This window comes from Cyphellophora europaea (genome assembly GCF_000365145.1).
Source record: "Cyphellophora europaea CBS 101466 unplaced genomic scaffold supercont1.5, whole genome shotgun sequence".
NCBI lineage: Eukaryota > Fungi > Ascomycota > Eurotiomycetes > Chaetothyriales > Cyphellophoraceae > Cyphellophora > Cyphellophora europaea.
The window spans coordinates 720456-744653 of NW_008481811.1; the positions used below are offsets into that span (position 1 = coordinate 720456).

The window sequence follows — 24198 nt, forward strand, 5'->3', positions numbered from 1 at the left end:
CCAAGCATTTTCAGCCCTGGTAGGTCTATCAGCGTCGAGGAGCTCTATATCCCATTGTTGCAAAAGATCTTGTAGCCTAGTTTCGAAGCTGCTCAAAGTCGGTGGGACGACCGTGGGCCGGAAAAAGCTCGCAGACGTAGCAAGATTGTACGTTAGAACAAGGGGGTAACGACCTAAGATCTAGAACCTTGCTCGCTACGACCACCTCATTTTATCGCGACTCCGTTGAGAGTAGCTTGCTACACAGTACACTAGTAACTTTCAATGTGGCGAGATAGTAGCTTCGACTACCAGATATACCTAGCAGGGTTAGTGCCTGTGCGTTGGTGTCCACGGGCAGGTCACTTACCGATATCGCGGGACACCCTCAACATCACGATCCTTAAGCCCGTCTCTTGTCTCTCCCTTCTTGGGAATTAGTCCCTGTCTCTCCATTTGCTTATTTTCCCGGATCAATATACCAGCCAACGCCACGCTGCAGGCCGCAATGAGGAGGCAGAAGCTGGCTGAGATCCACATGCCCTTATGGTAGTAAGGCTTCTCGCTTTCAGGGAAGACCTACTCTTGTCAGAAAGGAGCCACAGTTCGGGGGCTTCACTTACATTCGTTCCCAATAACGGTCCACATTGCCCAATCGTTGCCAGGATCGTCATGGCACCGGCGCGCTTACTTTCCGTGCTGTGGATATTCGATACCCACGCCAGCGTCAATGCTACGCAGCAGAATACCTGCACAGCCAAGAACACGCCAGTATATCGCGCCGCGGGCGATTTGCAAGTTGCCTGGAGGATGAAGCCGATGGCTGCGACTAGTGCTGCAAAAATGATGAACGGTGCTCGCATCTTGTATCGATCGCTCAAGAATGTAAGAAGGAGGATCATGAAGAAGCATAGGACATATGGAGGGGCCGAGAGTCCATTAGACTGGATTTTGGTGAAGACGCCTAGTCCTGAGATGATTGTTGGGACGAAGAGAGGAAGCGAAGCGAACGATACGTTGCAGCTGAAGTACATGATTCCGGGGATGTATGACTTCGGGTCCTTGAATGCCGCGAGCAGCTGCTTGAATTTGAAGCCAGATTTGCGATCCGGATCGGCTTGTTGGTTTCGGGCCACCGCTTGGGAGGCTATTTGTTTCTCACGGTCGGAGAGGAACTTGCATTGCGCAAGCGAATCTGGGAGGATGAACCATGCGACAAACGCGATGCAGACGGTGGGTAACCCTTCGATGATGAAAAGGATCTGCCATGGAGCGATTGACCCATGGATCTGGCTGATGCCGTAGGCAAGTGCACCACCGTAGGCATTTGCCATGGCGGCACCAGAGATGAACACGCCCTGTCGAAAGCCAACCCTGTCTCGTGGGTAGAAGAAGGAGAGATATAGCGGTACGCCAGGTCCGAACATTGCCTCGCCGATACCTGATGAACAAATCAGCGGATTCGATGGGCGCGTATGGGGAGCAACAATACCGAGCAGGAAGCGACAAGCCATCAAGGCGCCCCACGATGTCACAGCAGCTTGCACCGTCGCGATGACGCCCCAGAAGAAGACTGCAATGGTACAGTAGATGTGAGGTGGGAAGATCTTCCATCCAATGATGAGCCACTGGGATAAGATATCTGTGAAGGAGATCAGTATGGACACTTTACCAGCGCCTCACACAACTCACAGGCGATGTAGAAAATCGTTCCGAGAAGTTGATAGCGATTACCAGTAAGGTCAATGTCGTCTTCCAATCCGGCAAGTCTGGCATTTCCGAGATTCGAACGGTCAAGTACCGACAGACTGTAAAGTACAAAGACGAACGGTAGTAAGCGCCAATCAAGCTTCCTGATAACACGGTCCTCTTCTTCCTGGGTCACGACGAGGTCTGGATCTTGTCGCACGCCGGAGATGACTGGCATGTCGGCGGCTTTCTCGTTCTCGATGTGAGCATTGCGGCCCTTGTCGATGGAGCTTGCCGACGGCGAGCGGTCAATAGGGTGTTTCTCTATATCAGCCATGTTGCAAGTACACAAACGTGATGGATGGTTGGACACAAAGGCTGAGGGCAGGAATCGAAACGACACGGCACGTTCAGGCAATATAAAGGCTGATCAGCCGAGGATTCTCAGTTTCCAAGCATTGTGGGAGACACGCGATCGGTTCGAACTCTACGGAGTAGTTATGTCCGGTCCTACCGGCGGCTCATTGCAACGAGCGTGCGGTAGGCTGCTAAGTTGGTGGGGGGACACCCCAACCTTACCGGTAACCTGCCGCTGTTCACAAGCTAACACAAGCACTCCAAGCTTTCTTGGGTGAAGATCAACAACAAGGGTGGCATCGTAGCGGCCGCGTTGGGGTAAAAACTGGGGAAATCGGCAGTTGACTGGAACGCAAATATGGAGAGAGTCCACGCCGGTCGGCGGTCACTCTGCACCTGTGACGAAGAGGCGTCACCGGCATCGGCGGTACCATTATTTAGCCATCATACCACCCAGGTGCCAGAGGGAGGGATTGCTGAGCGGGATACATTAGCGTACCTGACATGTCGGATCTGGGTACATGTTATGGGTACACACGCCGCGGGTACAGCGGACAAGATTTGGAGAAGCTGCGAAAGAGGCAATTCCGAGGCCATGAATGGACGACGACACCATCTGGCAGTCTTTGACAAGATGTCGCCGTTCAATCTGTTCAAAATATTCATTCTATGTAGCCGGTCTATGGCCTAATTTCATCTAAGATTCTGTCTGCTGGTGCAGCATCTCTCCTCCGAGGTTCCAACAACATATATAGTCACCCAGCCGCTGAATGCGAAGCGATTTCTACGGATCCTTTGATTCAGTGCCGTGGACAACTACAGCAGACAATGGAGGGCTCGAAACCAGAGCACTACGACGTCGTTGTAGTCGGCTCCGGCAATGCCGGCTTCTCGGCCGCCTCTGCCGCTAAAGAGCACAACCATTCGCTACGCGTACTCGTTCTGGAAAAGGCACCCTCATCCTGGGCTGGCGGTAATTCCACGTTCACCGCGGGTGCCTATCGCACAGTGTTCAAAGGTCTCGAAGATGTGCTTCCCATCGTGCACAATGTCACACCGGATCTGGCCAAGCGAATAGACATGACGCCGTACACCGAGCAGGATTTTATGGACGATCTGCAGCGGGTGACAGGGGGACGCACTGATCCTCATCTAGCGAATGAGTTAGTGAACCAAAGCAATGACACGACCAAGTGGCTGGCCCGGAACGGAATCAAGTTTCGCCTGAGCTTCGAACGGCAAGCCTATGAAATTGAGGGGAGGTTCAAGTTTTGGGGTGGAATGGTGCTGAATGTGGTCGACGGGGGGAAAGGCCTTACCCTGCAACACCAAACCAACGCTGTCAAGCGTGGCATCGAAGTGCGGTACGAGAGTCCCGTCGTGGGCTTAATCAGAAGTGACGTTGATGAAGTCCTCGGTGTGACGGTTCGTTCCTCCTCTGGCTCAACATACCCAATCCTAGCTACAGGTGGCGTGATTCTCTGCGCCGGTGGCTTCGAAGCCAACGCCTCTATGCGAGCTGCAAATCTAGGTCCGGGGTGGGACAAAGCCTACGTTCGCGGCACGCCGCATAACACGGGCGAAATGCTCAAGATGGCGATCGATGCAGGCGCAAAAGCCGTAGGCAACTGGTCCGGCTGTCACTCAACGTGCTGGGACGCCAATGCGCCCACCGATGCCGGCGACCAACAGCTCACCAATCAATTCACCAAATCTGGCTATCCACTCGGCCTCATGATCAACACTGATGGTGACCGCTTCGTCGACGAAGGCCTCGACATGCGCAACTATACGTATGCGAAGTTTGGGCGCGCAATCTTACAGCAACCCAATGGTCTAGCCTTCCAGGTCTGGGACGCGACTGGTACGGGTTGGCTGCGGAAGGAAGAATACGCGCCAGATGTTGTGGAGCGTATTTCCGCCGACAGCATCCAAGACTTAGCGAAGAACCTCACAGCCCGAGGCCTGAGTCGGCCAGAGACGTTTGTGCGGACGATTGAAGAGTACAACCAAGCTGTCTCCGCTCACAGACAGGAGAATCCTAGCGTTATCTTCGATCCGTCAAAGAAGGACGGTCTCTCTACGCGTTCATCTAAGGGTGGTCTTGAGCTCGACAAGACGAATTGGGCGCTTCCGTTGACGAAAGCTCCCTTCTTAGCTGTCAAGGTGACGTGCGGCGTCACGTTTACGTTCGGTGGTGTCAAGGCGGACCCCAAGACAGCAGCGGTGGTTTCTGAATACAACGAGCAGGCAATTCCTGGCCTTTTTGTTGCTGGAGAGATGCTGGGAGGGCTGTTCTATGACAATTATCCCGGGGGGAGCGGGTTGACGAGTGGTGCTGTTTTTGGACGGAAAGCAGGGAGAGCTGCAGCAGAGCGAGCCAGCGAGAAGAAAACCTCGGCGAAACTGTGAAGATAGAATGTCATACAATGACCGATGGGATACTTTGGTTGTATTCGGAATGAGCAAAATGTAGCCTACTCGACGAACTAGGCGTCGTAGCGACTCTGACTCGGTTTCAGCGCAGTGGATGTTGCATTGCAGTGCCGCTTCTGAAATTGAATGCTGCAGAAGACCCTATACCCGCAATACCGGCCCTGTGTCACCAACATTAGCTCGGCTACCCTTCTCTTATTCCATGACAATCATCTCTTGTACGCTTCATCCTTTTGCACCACGATTTGATGCTAGTACCACATCATGCCTGGTTCGACGCTTTGATATCGGCGCATCTCGCGGATGCTTGCTGTACTCCGTGTGAGTTGTATAGGATGAATCACCGGAGAAAGCAACCGCGATGGCCTGCTTGAGGACCTGCGCGAGGCAAGACGGTAGTTGATGCCGCCAACCACCAAGGCAAGCAGCGCTGAGCAAGCGGCGATGCAAAGGACGGCCGAGATATGCTCTGAAACGTAGCGCAGACCGTCGTTGATGGGTCCAGCAAGTTGAAGCACGAAGTCAGGGAGTGTCCAGGCAAGGACTGCAATATGGTCAGCGACAAGCGAGGTAGGACTGGGTGAATGCTCACATGTGCAAGCCACAAATGCCGATGCATAGCGTAAGAAACCAAGCACGCTTAGGACAACCGTGACAGCCGCGCAAACACTGGCCACATAGATCTTGGATCCGAGATTGCCGGAGGCGAAGGCATTGACTGTACGCATGGCAGGCTCGAACATACGTAGCACATGACTCATTTCTCCTACTGCGTTTGCGACACGAGCCTCAAGCTCTCTTGTGAAGGCGAGGGCTTCCCGCTGTCTCAGCAGGGTTTCTTCTTGGGCCGAGGCGAGCTCGTCCTGACCGGCAAACAGCTGCTGCTGTTGCTCTGCAGCCCCATGCATCATAAGCTGCAGCGAACTTGCGAATGACTCCGTCTGCTAGGAACTGTTAGCGGAGCCACTTCTGAGGAGTAGATCCTGGAACTCACAGAGAGGAGTCCAGCATTCGCTTCTTTGTAAGAAGCAATAACGCCACTCGCGACTTGATCAACATTTTCAATTCCTCGCTGCTGTAGGTGAAGTGCTTCGACCATCGCCGCTCGATACGAAGCTACAAGATCCTCATGCTCCCGGTGAGCACCGAACAGCTCTTGGCCATACGCGACAAGATCCTAGGCCTTCATCAATGTGTTTCCGTCACAGTCTAAGGAGTACTTACATTTTGCATCTGAGCAACGCTCCCACCGAGGTCGGAGAGGCCAGCATGAGCTTGACGATTCATTGCATCGTACTGAGCGTTGAAGCTATCAAGAAGCTCCGACATTCTGGCTTTGTTGGCTTCGTGGTCCCGTTCACGACCCGCCTTGTACTTCTTCTCGAGCTCATCGATGTGTTGCAAGAAGGCTTGCTGACGCTCGAGACTCGCAGCGTGCGCGTCCTGTTCGGCTCTGAAGGCTTTGATCCAATCCGGGATAATACCATTGACGTCGTTGAGCAATTCGATGATCCTGCGGGCTGCATTGTCCGAGCCAGGCACTTCGCACAAAGTGTTGGCATCTTGGCGATGACTGACAAACGAAGTCCATGAATTGTCAACCTTGAACAGCTCTTTCAAGCAGGCACTGATGTCATTTTCGGAGGAGCCATCATTGCCGAATGGCGTAAGTCGCAGAGATTGATACCACCGCCGTCGAGCAGATTCGGTCGAAGCGGCGCACTGTTTGGGAGCATCGATGGAGGCGCCGGTGAGATCGACGATGGTGGCACGAATCGCATACAACTTCTTGGCTTTCTCTTCACTGATCTGACTGAGGTTAAGGTCATCGATCTCCTTCGCATCTTTGCACGAGCCGAGGAGATCAAGCGCGGCTTCTTGCAAAGGGTTGGAGGCCGCGAGTCGCTCTTGGAATATGCTAGCTGCTCTCTTCAAGACCACATTGTTGTTGATATCCCGGTGTGTGATGCTGTTAATGAGATCCATCTCAGGGGTAGCTGAAGGAAATCCGGCTGGCACTAGTCAGTACTGGGCTCTCCAGACGCGGCTATGCGAACCTAGAGATATGGGTTGCTTGGCTTCGGCGCCATTGATCCGGATAATGATAGATGCAAAGAAAAATGTAACAAGCAAGAACCGACAACGTAAGTAACCCATGGTGTTCAGTGCGACCACCATCGTGGATTGTTGTACTTGAGTCTTTGTTTAGTAGAGTTGAAGGAGGAGAGATTGTAGAGAATAAGTATCATCGACGGCGAGTCAATTCAAAGGAGGTTCAAATGAAATAGAAGTCATCTATAGCCCACGACACAGGCCTGAAGGGCGAATGTGATGGGACGAGTGAACAGCTTTGTGGTTTAGCAGTGAATCTGGCAGGCATATGTCGCGTGATGATGCCGATTCGACGAATTCATTCGAAGCTCATCAGGCGATTTGACTTACATCTGGAGTACATTTTGGAGGCATAAATCTCTGCACAATGAAGGTCAGAAGGTTGATTGCACTGTGTAAAGCACGTATCAAAGTAAGAGCGAGAAGAGGTCAATATCGATAGAAATCCCAGCCTCGCGGTCTCGAGCTAGTCCTGGATTGGTAACCAATTCAGCCTCGTCTCGGGCGACACGAGCTCACTTTGCAGATAATTAAGCACTTGTTCACAGTCGCTGGAACGTGGCGGTAAGCATCGAATTGGTGTGTGCACTCACACATTGCCCTCCTCAACCGGCAACAACCCAATCTCGTGGCACGTCCCCTCGAGCGCACTCTACAGCCCGAGTCGCAAACCCTGTGCCTCTTCTGTTCACTTCGCAATGGCCTGTACAGGGCTACGACCTAGCTTTCGCAGGCTTCTGCGTCAAGCTGCTCAAACCAGGGAAATCTCGAGCTTTCTCGTTCCAGCACTCTCCCAGCGGTCTTTCTCAACTTCGATATCGCGGTCCTCCCGTATTGGAAAAGAGCCCATCACGATTCCGCCAGAAGTGTCGCTCCAATTTATCGAGCTGCCGAGATCAAATGCACGAACGAGAAAGATTGATGCCGCGACCTCAGTCGTTGCGATCAAGGGTCCATTAGGTACAGGATGCACTACACGAAAAAGTAAAGATAAACTGACATATCATTCAGGCGAGCTGAGGGTCAATCTTCCTCCCTATGTCACGACCAGCCTCGTAGACTCGGACCGCAAGATCAGTGTCAAAGTCAGCGACCCGGAAGTTAAGCATCAGCATGCCATGTGGGGCACCACTCGAGCACACATCGCAAACTCAATAGCTGGAGTGAGTGAAGGGCACATCTGCATCCTGCGGATGGTGGGCGTGGGCTACCGAGCAACAATCGAAGAAACAGCCACGACAGTCGACCCCGAATACGAAGGACAGAAGTTTGTGAATCTTAAGCTAGGGTTCGCGCACCCAGTCGAGCTTGGGATACCAAAGGGCGTGAAGGCCACTGTACCACAACCAACCAGGATATTACTGGAGGGATGCGACAAGCAAGTCGTGACACAGTTCGCAGCGGAGATCCGGGAATGGAGGAAGCCTGAGCCATACAAGGGCAAGGGCATCTTCGTCAACGACGAGACGATAAAGTTGAAGGCGAAAAAGATCAAATAGACGAGCCATGTGGCTGGCATATCGATATTGTGCCGAGCCCACTGTACTTCTATGCTGTACTATGTATGCCGGCTCCTGGAAAGCAAGACTTTTGTTTTCACGTCCGCGAATCCGACCGGTTCAGACATCTAAACCTTGGCGGCCTTTGCACCTAGAACCTCCTTGACAGCAGCGAGAACCTCGGCGTGGACGTCCTTTGGTGCAGCCACCACGCCTTTATTCTCCGTCAGCGTCCGTCCCTTGGAGAAGTCCAGTCTTCTGCCGTTGACATCCGTGACCTCGCCACCAGCTTCCCTGACAATCAGCTCACCTGCGGCATGGTCCCAGATCTTCTCCACGTAGTCCTTTCTGACCGGCAAGCGAAGATAGACGTCACCCGCCCCTCGCGCAACAGACCCGTATTTGGCTTGGCTGTCCATCTGCACCGGTTTACCAGTGATGCCTAGCTTACCCGCAATGTCGGCGTTGTCGCCCTTTGATGAGTGACCGGCCTCTACACTCTCGCAAAGGACAGCCTTGCTCACATCGCTGATCTTGGACACGCTGATAGGGGTACCTTTGCCAACGGCTTTGCGCGTCAGGGGTTGAGATGTAGCACCCTCACCCTTGACTGCTGCAAACAACACGCCCCGGCCCTCCTGATCCCCTTCTGCGGCACTCATATCCTCGGTCAAAGGGGCGCTGTCATCGACTGGAAGGTTGGGGCATCCTAACACGCCGACCTGCACCTCCCCATCCACCATCAAAGCCAAGCATACTGCGTACTGCCCACCTCTCAGGAAACCCTTGGTACCATCGATAGGATCCAGCGCCCAGATTCTGCCCTTCGCACCGCCGGCACTGTTTCCGGCATCGATGGCATCGAGCATCTTGTCCTCGCTTGCCAGAGGTCCGCCCAGCAGCTCGTCGCTTGCAGCGTCATCAAGCTTCACGTCTTTGACTAGTTCCCAAATTTTGGAGGAAAGGGCTTTATCAGTCCGGAGCGTGGAGGCCTCCTCTTCGCCCACGACTTCATCAGATGGGAAGGCCTTCTTGACCGCGCTGATGATGAGGGCTTGGGCTCCGTAATCGCCGATTGTGACAGGCGAGGCATCATCTTTGGAGATGGTCCCTTTTTGCTTGGCAGAGAAGACGGCCTTGGTCAAGATGCTGGCACGGGCAACCGCAAGCAAGGCAAGCTTGAGTTCTTGCTCGTACGCCATGATTGTGGAGTTGTTGCTGGGGTGACTAAAAGTGCTATATCCGGTGGTGAGATGCGGGCGAGAGCTCTCGTGGCCGCGGAAATGCGAAAGGACGAGAGACGAGAGGCGGTGGAGGGGTCGAGGGGTAAGTCGCGGGGCCAGGATTGAGAATAGTGCGATAAGAAGGGAAACTACAAAGACAGACCTGATAAATGGCGGAGCTGGTCTCATAAAAATTCCGTCAACGCTTGAGGATGTTGCGTATCGTTGTTGGCTGGCCTTGCAGATTGATGAAGTCTCTGTGCCTCAACGGCTATCGGTGCTGCCTTCATTCGCTGTCCGGCATAAGCAAGCTCCGTCGCCTCTTGGCGTGCAGCAGCGGGCCGCGGAAAGATGCCTAAACAACGGGCGGATAGGTCCAAATACAAACAATATGCTCATCTGCCGCCCGTGAAGTCTGTGAAATTCTGAAGCTCGATGTGATTGTGCCGTCTACGACAGATTGAGCCCAAGGCTATTACATCCGCAGGATCAGAAAGGGGCCCATAAGTCCAGTCATGGATGTTCAGCCGATGTTCGATGTGCCTCTGGAAATATCAGTCCTTACCTACCACCGCTTCGTATCATTGCACTCGTTGTGGACTAGTGCTTTGTTGAGGTGAGGCTAACAGCACCGCCGGTCGAATGTGCGCTGTGGTATTCCCGAGCTATAGATATCATTGTTTACGCCGTGGCCATTGAAGACATTGGTTAGACCTGAGGATCATTATCGCCGCCACGTTGTAGTCACGTGTCTTACAAATGTGTACAACGAAATCATAGGAACGCGAGGTTATCCGCAAGCGCCTATGTGAACGTTGAGCATCGGCCATCATTGTGATTTGATCTAAGCGCCACACAGCCACCAAGTCCTTGCATTATCGATAACTGCAAATCTCCCGTCTCCCGAAAGCATAAGGGAGTCCAGGAAGCGAGCATCGGCACGTCTATCGGTGTAAGACATTCAGGTCTGGGCCGACCGCTGTGTGCCCAACCCAGGCTTTTGGCCCTTTCATATACGAAGCTGACGGGCCACCTCTGACGGTATTTTAAGTGGCACTTGTCAGACTTCAAGCCTGCCAAATGCCACTCAAACGTTGCCCACAGTACCCCTGATGGCAAATGCAGCAACACTGGCAATGCTCATCAATACCGGCAAGAGGAATTATACTCTCGTCTATCGCTAGACCCTGTCTGGCGGTGAAGTATTGGGACTGGACAAGCCGCGAGTGGAGCGGAAAACTCGCGTGGCAGAACGGCGGTCAGGGGTTGCTGCACTCCAGAACTGCAGCCACCATCGACGATCTCTCTTTCGGCGCAAACTCGTGGGTGGACTAGGCACTCGAGTGGCTCAACGTGAATGCAATCCAGAGTCCAGCTGGCTCAAAACACGAACCGGCTGTCAATGTGTAAGGTGCAGTGTCAAACGATCTTGGTGCCTGCATCTGGCATGCCATGTCTGGGGCTGGGACACAGCAGCCCAGCGACCATATGTAGACTGTAGCAAGCGAGCAGCGTACCACAAGTATAGCATCGTATGGCGATCGATACGCAATTCCGGCATTGCACGCTCTAATCAAAACTAGACAGACAATCAAGGCCGGTCTCCAGCAATTGTGACGCTGACCACTGGAGAGAAATCCCTGGTTATAGAAATCTTCAAGTTGCAATTCAGGGGACCGGAAAAAGAGTGGACGCGCAGGTCCAGGAGGGTACCAATCATGGGGGTTCAGCGGGCGAAATGGACCATCTCGACTTTCTAGACCCGACTCCATGCAAGGCGTACGGCTCCATCCTCGTTCCTTTCGTTCGTCCACCCCGGAACATCTCAATCTCCCATTTTCAAGACTCATCAGCCGTTGACCCACAAGCATTCCCTGCGCCTCGTTACCATCCAGTACGAGTCTTACGACCCAGCCCGAGCCGTTGCTGACCCGGCGTCGTTGACTTGCATTCTAAGTCTGGACCGGCTCTTGGAACTTTGCTGCTCCTGATCCCGTCCCCCTCCACCTCCTAAGTCCCGAACCACTCTGACCGCCCTCTACAATTATATACCCCCTGTCCACCGCTGGCGCTATGTTTGCTTCCTCTGTAAGTCAAGTTTCACGTCGTACTCTTGCTGGATTATGCCTTGACTTGCACCTCCGCTATCTGCCCCTCACCACCCCACCATGTCCCTACTCGTCGCCTACGGAGCATCCTGCCCCGACACTCTCGTGACAGAATTGCCGCATCACGACGACAGACCTATCTCCCGTGGCGATCCCTATGAGCACGAAAAGCTCCTACACTGCGCTGACCCGGATCAATGCCACCGTTGCTCTCGCAAACGCCGCAGACCTACCTTCGATGCCTACCCCAACACCCTCCCTCATAGCACCTCATTCCTCTCCCGCCCGTCTCTCCCTCCACTCCGGGGCTGCCAGAAACTGATCGCCCTCCTACAACATTTCACTTGCTGCGCTCGCTCCCGCCGCCGGTATGCCCTACTGACACGCTACCGCTACTCGCAGCAAAAAAAGCCATTTTCCTCCATCTCCGTTGCCATCGAGCAGCTCACTTCAGAAACGTACGAAGAAGAAGACCTTGCGGGCATTCCTGATATACTCGAATCCATAAAGCTACAAGCAACCGGTCCCACCGAGGCTGCACGTGCTATTCGCAAGAAGCTCAAGTATGGGAGCGTACATCGCCAATTACGTGCCCTCACAATCCTAGATGGCATCCTCCAGAATGGCCCACAGCGTATGCAGCGTACCATTCTTTCCGACGGCCCTTTACTCGAGCGGCTACGCATCGCGGCGGTCGATCAAGTGTCAGATCCTGAGGTGCGGCAGAAGTGCAAGGACCTGTTCTCACAATGGGTAGCCAGCTCTACATCAGCCCCTGGCCTAGAAGGCGCAAAGTCTCTCTACAACGTTCTCCCTAAGAAGCAGAAACCCTCGATGGCACAGCGTCAAAAAGAGTCCCGCGTTCTGCGGGAGACAGAAGAAGACGCTCGCCGACAACGAGCACTCGAAGAAGCCCAAGCCGAGCAATCACTTTCTCGACACGGCAGTTACGGCGGTGAAGCATCCTCCCCCAACACTCTTCGCAAGACATCTAACCCACCCATCCCCCTCGGCTCCTCCGGCAGCTTTCTGTCCTCACGCAAGGACAAGAAGTCCAAAAAGTCGAAAGGTCAACAAACCTTCTCGCTCGAGCGCGAGAAGCCACAAATCCTGCAGTCCATCGCTTCTGCGTCCGTCGCCACCACCAACCTCAACAATGCCCTCAAGCTCGTAAACCGCGAATCCCACCGTGTCTCCGAAGACCCGGAGGTGCAGAAACGCTTCGAGACTTGCAAGCAACTGCGCCGCCAGGTTCTGCGATACATCCATTACGTGGAGCAAGAAGAGTTTCTAGGTGGCCTGATCCACGCCAACGAGGAATTGGTACAGGCGCTCATGGCGTTCGAGGTCTTGGACCGCAGCGTCGAGGACGACAGTGACAGCGAGGTGGAGGAGGCGATGCACCTAAGCCGACAGGCGCGCGCGGCCGAGGCAAGCCAGGCCAGAGATGCCGAGAAGATGGTCGCCGGCCTGAGTCTGCAAGAGGAGAAGGCACCTGTGAAACCTCCGAGGCCAGGAGCTCCTACAGGTCTAGCGATGCCTCCGAGACCTGGCGCGGGTCTCGGCGGTAAGAAGGTCGAGAGCGAGAGTGATGAGGAAAGTGACGAAGAAGATGAGGATGAAGACGACCCATTCGCGGACCGAAATGCAACAAAGACACCGGATCTACGAACTGCAGAGCGGAGGGGTTACGGGTTTGGAGGGATTCGAGAGGTTTAAGTTTGCCTGCGAATCGGAACATTGGATTGCCAACGATGTATGAAGTACTAAGTGCGCAGCGATTCAGGCGGCTTCACATGGCTGAGAGGGGTATATCAGCCTGTGTGGCTCGCAGAACGAAATCACGAGGATGAATGAATGTCACGACCGACCGATAAGCAGACATCTTGAAGCAATTACCAAGAGGCATTGCTCGATTTGACATGAATAATATCGCCTGCATCGTGTATGAATCATGATGTAAAGAAGGCAATGCCCCCTTCCCACCCCCTGCTCTTACAACACTAGGCTCTGCGCTAATCGACAATCCTATGTTTTGAGTACCGTAACGCCTCGCTCATGCAATCTAAGCTCTATCTGACATCGTTCAACATCGTGCATAGTCGTACAAGAAGGCACATTGCGCCATGTTTGCTCGTTCATTCGTGCGCGCTGTCGTGGTGATACAGGCTCCGGTGGCTCATCCATTCACGCAAGTCTGAGGGAATGTCTCGAGGACAGATCAAGGACCAAGGCCGAGCAGAAACGCCGGAATAGCCAGCACTATCAGTAACGTCACATAAACGGCTGTTACAGTTGACAGCTTGTATGCATCGGAAGATGAAGTGGTGGCGGCCGCAGTGCTTTCACTCGTTGGTGATGACGTCGACTCTTCCGTTGGTGATGATTCGAGGGCCGTGGAGCTGACAGAAGAGGTAGAAGATGTCTCGACCTCGCTGATTTGAGACGTCTCTGATGCTGTAGGAGACGATTGCGTGCTCGACGACAGCATCACACTTGAAATCGATGAACTCGAGCCCATCGGGTCGATGCTGTCATTTCCTTCCACAAGTCTCAGAGGCCCCCGACTAACCAGAATCTTCTGTTGCGTGGGATCGTTCTGGTTCTGGTCGGTCAGCTCGGTGATCTCCAAGGTGATGTTCATTCCAGACTGAAAGCTTTCGACAGTGCTGATAGGAATCTCGATCTGCCCAAGCGAGATGGGCGTGCCACGACGGAAGAGGAAATTTGCAGCGTTGAAGTTGTTATCTGATTGGTCCTGGCGAGCAATGATTCCCACGACACCAGGATCTGAGGAAGTGTAGACCCAGTGCAGGACAGGGTCGGGCTCCAGGGCAAGTGTGGTGGCCTTGGGCGCTGGCTGTGTAATCTGAATCTCTGAGGCGGCGAGGGTGGCAAGGGCCAGTAGGAGGCCGGCCACGGGCGGATTGGTAGTTGAGTATAGCATGTTGGAGTGAGGAACTCAAAGTGGATTCTCCTCGGGTTCAGGTAGTGGGGCTAGTTGAGGGACGAACTTGTCAGAATATGCATATATCACGGAAGCAAGGAGCGACGAGGGTCAGAGGCTGCGTGGAATTATAGGGTTCTCTTTGACGGTGATCGTACAAAGCTCTGCGCCCAGACAAACACAATTGAAGCATGCTCTTGTCACGGAGGAAGGCGCAGACGGCAGCGGTTTGGTCGAATCAAGGAGGGGCCATTTCCGGGCCTAGATGCGCTGCTAGAGATGGGTGATACTGCTGGGCATAGTCTTAGTGTCAAATGTCACGAGAGTATTGGCCGGACTGTTGCCGTTGGGAGCTTTTCCGTGGGACAAATAGTTTACGTTACGATGCCTTCGCTCTGGTGTGTTTGCATTGTGTCCGCCGCAAACCGAGACAGTCACCTCGACTCAGCTCGACCTCCGCCACACGCGGCCTTGTGATGGCATTGCATATTGGTCTGAATGCGCCGTAAAACCGTTTTCTGCATCAAAATTGTTCAGTCGAGGTTTCCCGGCCACAAAGGAGCTGACCAACGGGGTGCCAGGGTTGTAAATTCAACATTTCCAGGGTTGAAAAGTTGGCCCCTTCGGTGCTTAGCGAGGCTGCGAGGCTGCGTTTAACCCTATTCCACAAAAGTAGTGACGTAGATTGGTACACTCGTGCCATTGGCTAAACCTTCCTACCAGATTCGTGAACGGCTTCGAGTCTTGGTGTAACTAAGTCTTGACGACAGTTCAGTTGACCAATCATGCGACCTTACGCACCCAGTACTTATCACTGCTTCCCAGAAGTCTATACACAACCAAAGACCAACAGATAGCAACACTTATTCACTGGACGAAGAGCATCATGCAGCAGACGCGGCAACACCAATATCAATACCAGCGCAGCAATAACAACAACAGTGACAACAGGAAAAGAAATCATGAGCCACAACATACTCGATCGAGAAGCATGTCTTACCATTCATCACGGTACATCTTACTGACTGTGTTTCAGGCTCTTCGCAAGACATACTGCCCACCTCTCGACGACAGTCTGTTCTATGCCGTCGCTTCTGATTACGACCTTACGATATCAGAGCACTATGCAGCCTTGAGAGCGACACTCGATGCGCTCAAGGAAGATGCTATTGTCAATGAAGCGGCGAATGCAGATCCGGCTGTGGACACGGCAACAGACCCCTCTATCAGTGCCCAGAACGCTTCGACAACAACACCAGATGGCCACAGCCGTGACATAACGAGCGTGATCTCCGACTTGAGTACTCTCAATTTGGGTGCCAACGAGGGCAGTCTAGGCGAGGACCTAGAGCATCTATCAGGCACCGAGAAGCGGAAATACTTGAAGGATTTATTTCCTGGCACCGATACCGCCAAGATTACAGACATACTCACCGAAGCAGGCTCCCTCCAGGGGGCGATAGACGAGCTTCTCAATGTCGCATTTCTCAGCACGCATGGCGATGGGTTTTCAAACGATGGCCAACCGCAAGCCAAGGGAGTTGAAGGCTTCGCGGAGGAGCATAAAACCAATCGAGGCCGCAAACGCCGTAACAAACGGAAGCATCGAACGACAGACTCTTCAAGAGCTAATTCGGCCAATTCTTGGGGCACTGATAATGCGCCCACAGTCAATGTCTGGGCCAACGCATCTGGAGATGTGGACTTTATCTGCTCGAGAACAACCTTGAGTGCGCAGGTTGTGACCTCGCTGTATCATCGGAAGTCGGCAAATCTGAACGACACGATCAAAGAACTGGCAGACATGGAACAGACAAAGCTGGTATCTTTCGATGCGGCAGATCCCGTTGTTCAGATGCAAGTCGCTGAATTGAAGGAGAACTTCCCAGCTGTTTCAGCCTCCAGGATTCAAGGGCTTCTGCATCTCGCAAGGAACATACCTTCCGCAACATATGAGCTGCTTGAGGCTATGGTTGAACATTCAGCTGAGGATCAGCCTACCGGCAAGTTGCATGGAGTTGTGCAATATGCTGCAGTAGATTTGAGCAAAGAGAAAGATGACTCGTGGAATACCGTAACGAGCGGCTCCGCGAATCGCACCAACTATGGAGCAGATCACAGTTACGCAGCGAGTCGTGCATTTGGGCAAGCCGCTGCCGCTGCGAGAAAGTCCAAGTCAGACCGACTCATGGGAGGCGCCGCAGCATATTATGCTTCGATAGGTCATGAGCATATCAAAATGGCGAAGGCGCAATCTTCCGCTGCCGCCGATGTGCTGGTCTCTCAGCAATCAACACGAACCATGATTGACCTGCACGGAGTCAGCGTCTCGGACGCTGTGCGCATAGCAAACGCTCGAACTCAGGCCTGGTGGGATGGGCTGGGAGATGCGCGATATGTTACCAGCGAGCGCGTGCGAGCTAGCTTTCAGATAGTGACTGGAGTCGGCACCCACAGCCGTAACAATGCCCCAAGGATTGGGCCGGCAGTTGCGAAATCATTAGTAAGAGAAGGGTGGCGAGTCGAGGTTGGACATGGCGAGATGTTTGTTCGTGGTAAGGCCAGGAGATGAGGGCGCAACAGGATTAGACATTGAAGCTTGCAGCCATAACACCTCGGCTAGAGCTAGACCACTGCAGCCAGTTTTATTCATGACCACATATAGATTTATAGTACTGAGCTTGAGAGATACAATGGTGCAAGAGGCGCAGCACACCGTCGCTGGATAAGCGAACACGAAAGTCATCTGTATTTGAAGTGATTCCACTATCAGGAACCCGAAGCGGGCTATTATGGACCCCGCATAGCATCATCACTGCCTCGTTCTCCAATCCCGCAGTTCGCGTCTTCTTAGTCGCAGAACGACAAATCCGGCCTTGCGTCTTTCAATAACTCTCATAGCTTCCGTTAATCTGCCTCAATACCTATATCTTGATGCGCTTCCCGCCCTTCTCGAGCTTTGTCCGCACATTTGTCGCCTTCACCAACGCCACAGCTCATCTTCGACCGACCGCTCAGCGAACGCTCGCACCGCCATTGAACACCTTCGGTTTGAGATCTATGCCAACAATTCCATTTCTCAGCTCCTTCTTTGGCACATCAACTTCTGCATCTGACAAGATGTCGTACCCAGACCAACGCTCGAACGACGAATGGCATGCCGTGTTAAACAAAGGTGAGTACCCTTGGTGAGGATCAGCCTGAGAGATATTGACCAAATGTAGAGCAGTTTCGAGTACTCCGCGAAAAGGGCACGGAGGCGCCTTTCTCTCACGAGTTCGACAAGCACCATCCCAACGCAGGAGTCTATACATGCGCCGGCTGCGATGCGCCGCTGTACAAAGCCAATCACAAGTTCAAATCAGGCTGCGGATGGCCTGCATATTTTGACAGCATCCCTGGCGCTGTGACTCGTCATACCGATAGTAGTTTTGGCATGGAGAGGACTGAGATCGTGTGTAGTAAGTGCGGTGGCCACTTGGGTCATGTATTCAAGGGTGAAGGGTACAACACGCCTACGGATGAGCGGCATTGCGTCAATGGCATCAGCCTCAAGTTCAACAAGGACGACCCGCAAACGAGCGGGAACGGTGAGGCTAAGTAGGTAGTAGTATATGTATCGCAACAGGGATCCAAGATCCTCTCAGATTGATAGATAGAAAGTCCACCGTGAATAATTCACTGCCTGAGCCTTGCGTACTCGCCACATCTTGCCAAGCCGTCCTGTGGCCGAGTGTACGGAGTACCTAAATGTTCCTGCCGGAAGCCACTTATCGTGGCTTTCACCCTACATACCACAACCCTGCTGCCTTTCACATTCTCTCGGTACCGGCAGGCACCAGTCATCCATAGGAAACCTCAGACGCCGGTCATCTACCTGTTTAATTGTCCCTGCCCTGCCTGCATCCCTCGTTGCCCGCGAGCACTCTCTCTCTTTCTCACGCGAGCCGGAGTCGTTGCTCGACATCATGTCCAGGCGTACCGGCGGCAATGACCGCGCTGCACAGAATGCTCAGACTCTGAAAGCTCTTGTCAAGCTGGAAGGCAATAAGGTTTGTGCAGATTGCAAACGCAACAAGCATCCACGATGGGCCAGCTGGAATCTAGGAGTGTTCGTCTGCATCCGATGTTCAGGTATCCATCGTGGAATGGGAACGCACATCAGTCGAGTCAAGTCGGTCGATCTCGATGCCTGGACCGACGAGCAGCTACAAAACATCTTGAAATGGGGCAATAACCGAGCCAACAAGTACTGGGAGGACAAGCTGGCTGCCGGCCACGTCCCTTCCGAGGCCAAGATCGAGAACTTTATCCGAACAAAGTACGAATCAAAGAGATGGGTCATGGACGGACCTATGCCAGATCCTTCTACACTCGACGTCGATGACGACGTTCCGCTTAATATTGTGCAAGAGAAGGCGAAGCTTGAGCGTTCGACCTCGCAGCGGCTGCAGCAACAAGCCTCAACTCAAAGGGGAGCGCCTCCTCCGCCACGAGCTGCTCCTGCGCCTCAGATTGACTTGTTTGGAGACATTGCGTCCGAACCGCCCGTCCGGCCCAGCACCACAGATATCCCTCAATCGACGCCTGCCGTAAGAAATGCACCGCAGCTGGGCAAGCCAGCTTCGAAGCAAGGTGACTCTCTCCTTGGCCTCGACTTCTTCGGGGGTCCTCCATCTGCAGGTATTGGTCGGCCCGCAAGCGCTGCATCGAATCCATCTGCTCCGACGGCAAATCCACGTGGCGATCTCAAAAATTCCATACTGTCACTTTATGCGAGTGCTCCCAAGCCGCAGCCAGTTTCTCAACCAGCCCACGACCGACAGTCGTCCTTTGGTGGGATGGCTTCGCCTCCGCCACAGCAGAAGGAAGCATTCGGAGGTTTGGCTGATGCTTTTGGCGGCCTCAACTTCTCCAGCACGAGCGCACCTAAACCACCCACTCAGTCTCCTCCATCGGCCTTTTCTGGCATGTCCAGCTTTTCGCCCCCAATTCCCACCAAATCAACGCCTGCTGCCGCGCAAGTTACTTCTCCTCCCCCTCTTAGCGGCGGTGGCTTCTTCGACGCCACGCCCACCAGCCCTCCAGCTCCCAAACCAGCCCCAAGCCCAGCCGCAAAGAATGCCCTCGATTTTTCCTTCACGCAGCACGCCACACCAGCAACCCCGCCTGCTCCCAAGCCTGCTCCCGCGCCAGTTTCCAAACCAGCATCATCTATTCCTACAGATCTTTTCAGCAATGACGACTTTGGAGGGTGGTCCTCAGCGCCCTCGACGGCCTCTGCCGCACTTCCGCCTAAAGTTGCGTCCCCCACCGCGCCGAATCCTAATGACTTTGGCTCAGCATTCAACCTATCTGCGCAACCTACCAAAACTGTACATCCTCCTCCGCGTCCGGCACCCGTGAGCTCAAACAGCAATGCTATGTTTGATCCGTGGGGCTCGTCCGCTGCTGAAAGCAGTCCGTGGGGAGCCCCCGAGCCTACTCCTGCGCCTGCCAAACCTGCAGCCCCGAGCGTCGACCTTGGAAAGGTACCTTCCCGTATAACTCCGAACGACATTACAGGTGGATGGGGCAATCCTATCTCCGAGGCGAACAAGCCAGCAAGGCAGCCATCAGTGACAGCGGACGAGGATTTCGGAGGGTGGACATCTGCTTCCACGACCCAGACACCTGCCACGGCCAAGCCAAGTGGTGGATTTGGAGGAGCCTCTGATCCCTTTGACAACCCTTGGGGCTAGCTAATAGAACTGGCCACGATGTATTGACCGCTATGAAGAAAGAGAAGCAAGCACATCAAAATATAGCCCTGCGTATCTGTAATTTGCTACATAGACAATCGATTGCGCGCCTAAAATTGTCCTTTGTACACTTCAGAGCGATCTAAGCCTTATGTGAAGTGTAGGGCGGCGGCAAGAAGGCGTAATTCAGGAAATCATGTCAGGGGAAATTGCCCGAGTGGACGCCTCTCCGGCAGCCGGGATAGGTGCGGGCGCCTGGAAGTCCCAAATGACTGCTCAACTCCGGCCCGCCATTCTATTCCACTGCATGTGTCATTCTATCGTTGTCGTAGAACCGCAAAGATATGTCCAGACGTCACGGAACCTTGGTGACCTGCAATACGGCTACCAGTATGAGCGGCCAGCATGTGGACCGGTCGGTGGCGTTCTTTGATATGGGGAATTGCACAGCCACCTTTGGGCGATAGTGGGGAGGGGTAGGGGGTGTAACCTTACGACAATTGGCTAATCAAGTCGCACCTATTCCCAGGCGGAAAAGGGAATAGTTAGAGCCTAATCGCGCCTATGAGATTGATAGAACTGGACCTCGCTGTTTGCGAGCACGACGTGTGCGCTGCCAACATCGTGGTCAACCTGAACCACTCTTCTGGTAATTTATCCTGCGCCGAAATCACCTTGCCACCCGGCTCATTCCTTCGGCAGTCGAGCCCCCAACGACGTTGGCACCGAACCCTTCGAAAGAAACCCAGGACCGACGTTACGAGGAGGGCATCCCCTACCAGGCCAGATATCTGTTCATGACCGCGCCTGCCCTGTACCTAAGGCGTTCTCGCATGGCAAGAGGGGGAGTCACGGCCGCTCAGAGAGTTATCGCCCTAGATTGCTCCTTTGCTGGCCCACAACTCTTCTGATCGTCGGGTTTGGCAGCCGTCGCTTGTCCTCATGCAGGTACGTCAAGACAAACTCCCCATAATCAAGCCTCTCGACACCACCTTGCCCAGATAAATGGGGGCCTAAAGTAGACCTCGTAGTGTCCAAGTGCCCATTTCTTCGTTCATCCACTGACATCCGCACCAAGACCCAGGTCAGACAACGTGACAACGGCGTCAGCTTCGCACCGCGCCGCGGCCACCTGCAGCAGCTCTCCATTTCAGACGAACAACATCATGTCACCGAAGCGATAGGTTATATGTACGAGGATGACGATAACGAAGGCCGACGGAGCTCGCACGGCTCCTCACTGAATCCTACCTCCCCAGTCGAACGCAGGATGCAAGATTTTAATGAATCCCCACGTCGGAACTCGATACCTCGAAAAGCGGCACCCGTCGAACGCAGAATATCAAATGGAAATGTTGTGTTGGGCCCTTCTAATGCAAGGGCCCACGTAAGTAGACAAAATTCGTGGGATAGGCAGTCAAATGGATCACCGCATGCACGCGAGAGGTCACCTTCGGATACAGCACACGCTCATTTTCCTCTGAACGATGTCGACTACGAGTCCAGTCCGGCCGCCGTGGCACAAGAACTCAGCAATTTACAGGCGCTCAGGCGGATGTCGATGATCTCGATGGACGGCGGTGCCGCGGGCGATCCAGATTTACCCCATTTGAATGCGGCAGCTTTGCCACAGGCGCCCTCGGCGACTGCGAGTGAAGATGATGCTTCGAGGCTGTTCTGGGTACCCGCCAGACTTCATCCTGAACTGGCGCCGAAAGAATTCAAGAGCTTCCTGGATAGCAAGGCTGAGCAGATTAAGAGACGATCTGGTGAACTTTCGCAGTTCACCACCCCTAATACATCACGATCTAATTCATCATCGTCATTAGGCGTTGACAATGGTGGATTGCGCCGCAAAAAGTCCATGCTCTCACGACAAATCGACAGCTCGGTGGGATATCAAGATGGAGCAGAGCGGTTAGAACGAAAGAAATCCCTGTCTCGGCAGACTGGTTCACCCGATCCCAATCTGTCGACATTAGAGGCGTTGGTGTCAGGTGAGCCTATGAATCGCTTGAGCCTCGAAAGTCCGAGCCAAGAATCACAGGAAGAAGATATCATCTTGCCATCAGTACCTGGAGCCTCGCTCAAAAGGTCCCGAAGGACGAACTATCGACGGGGCGGAAGTGTCAAGGGAGGTCGCCCAGAGCGAGCGACCTATGCCCAACGAGCTGCTCGAAGGGTAGCAACTCATGGCGACAGCCCCATCACGCCCGCAACGCCCGAAGTACCTCAAATGCCTACCTTCGCGTCTAACGACGTTTCAAACTTGGCGCAGACTCTCAAGGATCCCTCAATACCCCCCTCACCAACATCTCCTGGCATAGATCGAATCGGAAATCGACAAGGTGGCGTCTATAACTTCTCCAGACCACCGACTCTCGGTCGCCAGGGTGCCGCTCAATCTGTCGATCCTCCTAATCAAGCGGCTCCGACATTCGATAGCATTCTTGGAACTCCTTCTCAGCATCGATCTAGTTCAGCGAGCACGCCAGACCGGACGGCACAATCAGTGTCAGGCGCTCCGGCCGATCGTACAGTGCCGCAAATAATAGAAACTCCGGCTCCAGAAGAGCTGGAGAGACCGTCGACAGCGCCCTCGCCTGTGCAAGTACCCGTGCGACACCCTGAACGCTCGTCATCACGCGAGCAAACCCCTTTTCAGCGGCCCGGTATGCCGCCTAAGCAGTCATCTTCGGTCAACGCGGTACCAACACTTCAGCAGCAACAGTCGCAGCCGCCGCCACAGCCTCAACCTACACCAACAGCTCAGCGTTATATGTCAAACCAGCAGTACAATCCTCGCCCACAGAGTCTCGAGCAGCCTTCGCCACTCCCTGGAAACAACACTAACACGACTGACCTTTCCTTCATTCCTACGTTGACGGTCGACAAGCGCGCAGATCATAAGACGAAAGAAGAGGGCAAAAAGTCGGGTTGGGGTTGGTTGCTCGGCAAGGAAGAAAAAGAGAAAGACAAAGCTGAGAAGCCGAAGGCTAAGATTGTCAAGCCGCCTCAATCCCACGACAACACCCGCTTAGATGTGTTGCAAACGTCAATAGAAGGAAATAAAGGCCGGGAAAGCGTCGTGCTCGACCGTGAAAGCCTGAAACTTGACGAAGAACGCAAAAAGGAGAGTGCTCGTAAGAGTAGCGGCGAGGGCAAAAAAGAGAAGGAAGGCCTTTTCTCCTCGCTGTTTGGGAAGAAGGGCAAGGCCGAAAAAGAAGCGACCAAGAAATACAAAGACCGTCTATCACCGGAGCCAACACTCCGCGAGCTGAAACCCGACATCGACTACAACTGGACAAGATTCTCGATATTGGAAGAACGCGCGATCTACCGCATGGCCCACATCAAGCTAGCGAATCCCCGACGAGCATTGTACTCGCAAGTCCTACTGAGCAACTTCATGTATAGCTACCTAGCAAAGGTTCAACAAATGCATCCCCAGATGAATCTACCGACAAGCGCCAAGCAGCAACGCAAGCAGAAGGAGCAGCAGACGCAGCAACCAGCGCAGCCTGAGGAGTTCACACAGTACCAGCGGTATCAACAGGTAAGCGACAGTCCAATATGATTTCAAAACCAGACTGACTTTATCCTCAGCAACAACAACCTCAAAACACGCCGGCGCCCGCGACAACGCCCGAGCCGCAGCAGCAACCGCAGGTTTACGCTTACCAGCCGCAGCAAGGCTATGAAGTAGATTCCCAGTACGACTACGATGCAAGTCAACAACAGCGAACGAGTTCCAGAGGAAGCCATCAGAAGGCGCATGCGGAGAGCAACGGCTATGGAGGTAACGCCTACCACCACAACCAGAGCAATCAGAGTGCAGCATACCGAAACAAGGGGGATGACGATGATGAAGATATGTGGTAGAAGACGACAGGCCTGGCGTGCTTTTGAACCCAGTGTTGTGGTCGATAGTGATAGGTGACAACGGCCAGTTCGGCTCATTCTCAGCATAGCGATTCGGCACATAGGGATATGGATATGCTTGGGGCGATATTGCACCCAGGCCAGGCTCTGAGGTGATGGAAACGTATATGTGTTGGATTTCTTTTCATGGCGAGCATGATGCGCTTTGCATGAAGCTATACTTTG

General features: G+C 53.7%; 10 protein-coding genes across 10 annotated transcripts; 7 read left to right on the forward strand and 3 right to left on the reverse strand.

Moving 5' to 3' along the window:
* Window positions 1-345: 345 nt before the first annotated feature.
* On the reverse strand, window positions 346-2005 carry HMPREF1541_05539 (uncharacterized protein; the record flags this gene model as incomplete). The annotated part of the gene is made up of 4 exons (XM_008719879.1): window positions 346-558; window positions 603-1420; window positions 1472-1621; window positions 1672-2005. 4 exons carry the CDS (start codon window positions 2003-2005, stop codon window positions 346-348), a joined length of 1515 nt encoding a protein of 504 aa, XP_008718101.1.
* An 848-nt stretch (window positions 2006-2853) lies between these two features.
* HMPREF1541_05540 (precorrin 3B synthase CobZ) lies at window positions 2854-4437 on the forward strand (the record flags this gene model as incomplete). The annotated part of the gene is made up of 1 exon (XM_008719880.1): window positions 2854-4437. One exon carries the CDS (start codon window positions 2854-2856, stop codon window positions 4435-4437), a length of 1584 nt encoding a protein of 527 aa, XP_008718102.1.
* Window positions 4438-4712: 275 nt separating this feature from the next.
* On the reverse strand, window positions 4713-6639 carry HMPREF1541_05541 (uncharacterized protein; the record flags this gene model as incomplete). Its single annotated transcript, XM_008719881.1, has 5 exons — window positions 4713-5005; window positions 5054-5405; window positions 5456-5638; window positions 5686-6473; window positions 6519-6639. 5 exons carry the CDS (start codon window positions 6637-6639, stop codon window positions 4713-4715), a joined length of 1737 nt encoding a protein of 578 aa, XP_008718103.1.
* Window positions 6640-7271: 632 nt separating this feature from the next.
* On the forward strand, window positions 7272-8072 carry HMPREF1541_05542 (uncharacterized protein; the record flags this gene model as incomplete). Its single annotated transcript, XM_008719882.1, has 2 exons — window positions 7272-7533; window positions 7585-8072. The coding sequence occupies 2 exons, from the start codon at window positions 7272-7274 to the stop codon at window positions 8070-8072; spliced, it is 750 nt and encodes a 249-aa protein (XP_008718104.1).
* Window positions 8073-8200: 128 nt separating this feature from the next.
* On the reverse strand, window positions 8201-9274 carry HMPREF1541_05543 (3'(2'),5'-bisphosphate nucleotidase; the record flags this gene model as incomplete). Its single annotated transcript, XM_008719883.1, has 1 exon — window positions 8201-9274. One exon carries the CDS (start codon window positions 9272-9274, stop codon window positions 8201-8203), a length of 1074 nt encoding a protein of 357 aa, XP_008718105.1.
* Window positions 9275-11463: 2189 nt separating this feature from the next.
* Window positions 11464-13122, forward strand: HMPREF1541_05544 (uncharacterized protein; the record flags this gene model as incomplete). The annotated part of the gene is made up of 1 exon (XM_008719884.1): window positions 11464-13122. One exon carries the CDS (start codon window positions 11464-11466, stop codon window positions 13120-13122), a length of 1659 nt encoding a protein of 552 aa, XP_008718106.1.
* Window positions 13123-15341: 2219 nt separating this feature from the next.
* HMPREF1541_05545 (uncharacterized protein) lies at window positions 15342-16922 on the forward strand (the record flags this gene model as incomplete). Its single annotated transcript, XM_008719885.1, has 1 exon — window positions 15342-16922. One exon carries the CDS (start codon window positions 15342-15344, stop codon window positions 16920-16922), a length of 1581 nt encoding a protein of 526 aa, XP_008718107.1.
* Window positions 16923-17284: 362 nt separating this feature from the next.
* Window positions 17285-17954, forward strand: HMPREF1541_05546 (methionine-R-sulfoxide reductase; the record flags this gene model as incomplete). Its single annotated transcript, XM_008719886.1, has 2 exons — window positions 17285-17525; window positions 17575-17954. The coding sequence occupies 2 exons, from the start codon at window positions 17285-17287 to the stop codon at window positions 17952-17954; spliced, it is 621 nt and encodes a 206-aa protein (XP_008718108.1).
* Window positions 17955-18318: 364 nt separating this feature from the next.
* On the forward strand, window positions 18319-20091 carry HMPREF1541_05547 (uncharacterized protein; the record flags this gene model as incomplete). Its single annotated transcript, XM_008719887.1, has 1 exon — window positions 18319-20091. One exon carries the CDS (start codon window positions 18319-18321, stop codon window positions 20089-20091), a length of 1773 nt encoding a protein of 590 aa, XP_008718109.1.
* A 1189-nt stretch (window positions 20092-21280) lies between these two features.
* On the forward strand, window positions 21281-23973 carry HMPREF1541_05548 (uncharacterized protein; the record flags this gene model as incomplete). Its single annotated transcript, XM_008719888.1, has 2 exons — window positions 21281-23647; window positions 23698-23973. 2 exons carry the CDS (start codon window positions 21281-21283, stop codon window positions 23971-23973), a joined length of 2643 nt encoding a protein of 880 aa, XP_008718110.1.
* Between the last annotated feature and the right edge of the window lie 225 nt (window positions 23974-24198).